We start from the raw sequence: 5,390 nt of genomic DNA on the forward strand, positions 1-5,390 counted from the left end.
ACATTTAAATTTAAAACTCTGATGATATATATATATATATATATATTTTTTTTTTAAGATTTTTTATTTATTTATGTGACAGAGAGACAGCCAGCGAGAGAGGGAACACAGCAGGGGAGAGGGAGAGGAAGAAGCAGGCTCCCAGCCGAGGAGCCCGATGTGGGACTTGATCCCGGAACGCCGGGATCACGCCCTGAGCTGAAGGCAGATGCTTAATGACTGCGCTACCCAGGTGCCCCTGATGATATATATTTTTTAAAAAATGGTTCTGTAATTGCAATGATGCCCTTTAGTCCATGAATTAATGTATCATAACTCATGCTCAAGCACCGTGCACACATCCACGTGTGAATTCTTGCACAATACATTCATGCCCATTGTGTCTTACCGCCTAGTTAGTACAGGAAGCTACATGACTTATGAACTCAAATGGGTTTTGAGTTTCATGTGGTGTGTAAAAAAGGAGAATGTTGGGGTGCCAGGGTGGCTCAGTCGGTTGAAAGTCCGACCATTGATGTCAGTTAAGGTCTTGATCTCAGGGTTGTAACTTTGGGCCCCATGTTTGGTTCCATGCTGGGCATTGAGCCTTTAAAAAAGCAGAATTTTGGTAATTTTTCTGGGGTAAAGCAGGATTGATTTTTCTATGGGTGTCTTTTGGTGTCATTTTCTGTATTGAGCTGCAACAAGTTACATATGAATTTGAGTTTCAGTTGGTTGGTTGAACCTCATTGTTCAGTAAATATTTATTGTTTCCCCAGGCATTATGGAGGAAGCATTTACCAGAGGAAATATGGAGCAGCAGCTTTGAAGCCTGAACAAGGGACCTCAGCAGCCCCAGTCCAACTTGCCTTCACTCAGCCTCACTGAACCAGATCCAACACCCTTGGCTCCCTGGGCTTGCTACAGCTCCCTGATCCTTAGCATCATCTCCAATTCCAGCTAGAATGCTGTGTCAGGCACTTCGCAGATTTGGTCAAAAGCTGGTACACAGACGTCCGCTGGAGAACAGTGTCTGAGTTTGAAATTGGCAGAAGCCTGAGCACTCTGGATTTAGTGGCCCTGGGTGTGGGCCGCACAGTGGGTGTTGGTGTGTATTTCCTGGCTGGTGAGGTGGCTGGCAATCAAGCAGGACCATCCATTGTGATCTGCTTTTTGGTGGCGGGCCTGACTTCATTGCTGGCTGGCTGTGCTATGCAGAGTTTAGTGCCTGGGTTCCCCATTCTGGCTCAGCATATCTCTACACTTACGTCACTGTAGGTGAACTCTGGGCTTTCATCACTGGCTGGAACCTTATCCTCTCCCTTGTTGCTGAGGCAGTTATTGTGATCCAGGCCTGGATCTTAACATTTGTCAACTTGATTAGGAACCGGATCTCTGAGACCCTGCATGAGACCATCTCACATCATGTTCCCCAATTCTTTGCAGACAATCTAGGCTACTTTGCTATGGTCCTTCTGTTGTTGCTCACAGAGATTGAAGATCTGAGTGATCATGCATTCTTCATAGTTTTCAAAATGTTCACATTGGTGAAACATTTGGTTCTCAGTTTTGTCATCATCTCTGGCTTCATTAAAGGGGACCTGCACAACTGGAAGCTCACAGAAGAGGACTACGTAAAGGCTCGACTCAATGACACCTCTAGTTTGGGCCCTTTGGGCTCTGGAGGATTTGTGCCTTTTGGCTTCCAGGGGATTCTCCGGGGATCAGCTACCTGTTTCTATGCATTTATAGGTTTCAGCATTATTGTTACCAGAGTCAAAGAATCACACAATCCCCAGCGTTCCATCCCGATGGCCATTGTGATTTCACATTTCATCTGCTTTTTGTTGTATTTTGGTGTCTCTGCAGCACTTACACTCATGGTGCCTTACTACCAGCTTCAACCTGGGAGCACCTTGCCTGAGGCATTTCTCCATATTGACTGGGCACCTGCTTACTATGTTGTTTCTTTTGCATTCCTCTGTGGTATTTTTGTCAGTGTTTATTGGGGCTTTACGTTCCCCATACGTTGGGTGATACACATGATGGCACAGGATCGCCTCCTGTTCCCTGTCCTTGCCAGGATCCACACCGGCACATATGTCTCCATCGTGGCCACTGTGATCTTTGTCACTATTGCAGCAATCATGGTATTCTTCTTTGGACTCACTGATCTTCTGGACTTGAGGTCAATTGGGACCCTGATATCTTATTCCCTGGTAGCTTTTTGTGTTCTCATTCTCAGGTATCAGCCGGAGATGAGTAACAAGGAAAATGAAGCAGAGGTGCAAGAGCATAATGAGCAAACAGAAGCAGAAGTGCAGGAGGAGAATGGGGGAAATGAAGAACAGGTCCAGGAGGAGAATGAAGGAAATGAAGCTACTTGTGTTCTCATCCTCAGTTGTGAGCCTGAGAGGATGAATGGAGGAAATGAAGCTCAGGTGCAGGAGGAGAATGGGGGAAATGAAGCTCAGGTGCAGGCTGAGAATGGGGAAAATAAAGCCCAGGTGCAGGTGGAGAATGGGGAAAATGAAGCGCAGGTGCGGAAGGAGAACATACCTGTAGCAGAGAAGCTGACTCTACAAGCACTATTTTTTCCAGGCAGCCCCACCCCCACTCCACTCTCTGGCCAGGTTGTCTATGTTTGCTCCTCACTGCTTGCTTTGCTGCTGACTCTTCTCTGCCTGGCGCTGGCCTACTGGCCAGGTCTGCTTTCTAGAGACCCAGGTCCAATCACAGTGGTCGTGCTGCTCCTGGTGCTCATCACCGGGATCACTGGGGTCATCTGGAGACAGCCACAGAGCTCCACTCCCCTTCCCTTTAAAGTCCCTGCTCTGCCTCTCCTCCCACTCCTGAGCATCTTTGTGAATGTTTACCTCATGATGCAGATGACAGCTGCCACCTGGGGCCAGTTTGGTGTCTCTATGCTGATTGGGTTTGCTATCTACTTTGGTTCTAAGATCCATCACAGCCTTAAGGGCCCAAACAGTAGACCTTGAACTCAGCAGTGCCAGTACATACTGGTTTGATATCATCACACCTGAATGCAGTCTGGTCCTGTACACAATAATGGAGAGTACCATTGACCACATGGAAATCTGGGGCTCCTATGAGATATTCTTGGGGGAACACTAATAGAGGTCCATATTTATGATACAGAGAAGGATGTGTCTTTGCTCTGTCTCCTTTTCTTTTCCTTTCTACTTTTCAATTGTGTCTATAGCTGCTTACTGGCTTTTACAAAATTAGTATTAAAAAAAAACTTGAAAAAGTGTTTTCCTTGCGTTTCATTAAATATCCAGTAGTGAAAGAGGTGCCTACCTGGCTCAGTCAGTAGAACATGACTCTTGATCTCAGGCTGCTGAGTTTGAGCCCCACATTGGCTGTAGAGATTACTTAAGAAAATATCCAGTAGCAGAAATACTGGATCATATGGTAGTGCTGTTTTAAATTTTTTGAGGATCCTCCATACTGTTTTCCACAGTGGTTGAACCAATTGACATTCCCACCAGCAGGGCATGAGGGTTCCTTTTTCTCCATATCTTTGGCAACACTTGTTTTTCTTGTCTTTTTGATTTTAGCTGTCTTGACAGGTATAAAGTGATATCTGGTTGCAGTTTTAATTTGTATTTCCCTGATGATTAGTGATACTAAGCATCTTTTCATGTGTCTGTCGGCCATCTATATGTCTTCTTTGGAAAAATATCTATTCAGGTCCTCTGCCCATTTTTTAATTGGATTATTTGTTGTTGTTGTTGTTGTTGTTTTGTATTGAGTTGTGTAAGTTCTTTGTGTATTTTGAGTGTTAACCCCTTATTGATATACCATTTGCAGATATCATCTCCCATTCAGTAGGTTGCGTTTTTGTTGTTGTTGTTGTTGGTTTCCTTTTCTGTGCAAAAGCATTTAGTTACATGAATTTAAATAGATACATGCATCCCTATGTTTACTGTAGCAATATTTACAATAGCCAGGGTATTGAAGCAATTGTAGTATCCGTCAATAGTGAATAAAGAAGATGTGGGGTATATGTATATACAATAAAGTATTTCTCAGCCATAAAGAAAAATGGAATCTTGCTATTTGTTACAATATGGATGGACCAGGTGGGGGTATAATGCTATTTGAAATATGTCAGCTAATTGAAATATGAGAAAAACAAACGCCATACGTTTTCCCTCTTATACAGAATTTAACAAATAAAAAAAATAAATAAAAAGAAGAAATTGAGACAAACAAAAAAACCCACCTCGGACTCCTAAATACAGGGAACCAACTGGTGGTTGCCAAAGGGGAGATGTATAGGGGAATGGGAGATTTACATAAAGAGAATTAAGAGTACACTAATCTTAATGAGTCCTGAGAAATGTGTGGAATTGTGAATCATTGTATGGTACACCTGAGAGTAAACAACTCTGTTATATGTTCATATACTTCAGTAAAAAAAAAAAAAAAAAAAAAAAGCAAAAATATGGAAAAGGGTCCCAGCACTTAAGAAGCTGATATTCTAATACAAGGGGTAAATCATAGCTGTGACACAAAGTAGAAAGTGATGTCATAGTAATATACAAATAAAGTGTCTTGGGACTTCAGAGTGGAGGATGATTATTTGTGGCTGGCACAGTGGTGAGGGTTGATTGGTGAAATTAGAGAAGACATTGTACAGGAATGGCATTTGAGTTGGCTCTTCGGGGATAGGATTTGCCACAAACGTCAGGGAGAGACTGTAGGTAGAGAGAACACCAGGAGAAAAACCACAGGAAAAGGAAGCCGTATTCAGAGCACACTGATCAGGCTGTGTAGTTTGAGCCTTGGCTGTGTGAGGGGACAGCAGAGCATGCACAGGAGGATTGGAACCAGAGCTTTCCTCTGAGCACAGAGTACTTTGGCTTTGAGCCCACTACCCATGCTGAAAATCCCTGGGTTGGTACTTCTTTTAGTGACATCTGCATTCTTGGACTTTAAATTTTCTCTACTCTTGTCTGCGTTCATCCACATGCTCAGAAAGTGCACCGCTGAGAGCTACATGTCCTGGGTTCTGGTCAAGTTTCCACCACTAACTAGCAATGTGACCTTGAACAAGCCGCTCAGTTCTTTCCGTGCTCGGCTTATTTATCTGTAACAGGAGTGGTCACAACAGATCACTTTCTCAAGTTATGTTTCCTTAAAAAATTCTAGGATTTCCTCTGGTTCTTCTGTCCTGTTATTCTCTTAACTAGGTCTCTCTCCTGCAGGGATCTGAACCTATATCCTGCCCACTTCACTACAACCCATTGTACACATCCAATAAATAACGCCCCATTTCCCCCTCCTATGTTTGGAACCACCTGATAATCATGACATAGAGACAGATGATTAAACTGTCAATGGTAGACTTGCAGCCTAATTGGCTCTCTAATCCTGTAGCACTA

The 5,390-nt window shown here is 43.5% G+C and overlaps 1 protein-coding gene across 1 annotated transcript in view; it reads left to right on the forward strand.

The window, feature by feature from the left end:
• LOC103680126 (cationic amino acid transporter 3-like) overlaps nt 1-2,978 on the forward strand; it is a 3,250-nt gene extending 272 nt beyond the window's left edge. Inside the window, 3 exon segments of the mRNA XM_040621915.1 lie at nt 1,010-1,183; nt 1,186-2,264; nt 2,520-2,978. Coding sequence (XP_040477849.1) covers nt 1,010-1,183; nt 1,186-2,264; nt 2,520-2,978 — 1,712 coding nt within the window.
• Nucleotides 2,979-5,390: the final 2,412 nt, after the last annotated feature.

Source organism: Ursus maritimus, unplaced genomic scaffold (genome assembly GCF_017311325.1).
Source record: "Ursus maritimus isolate PB19 unplaced genomic scaffold, ASM1731132v1 scaffold_47, whole genome shotgun sequence".
Classification (NCBI taxonomy): Eukaryota; Metazoa; Chordata; class Mammalia; order Carnivora; family Ursidae; genus Ursus; species Ursus maritimus.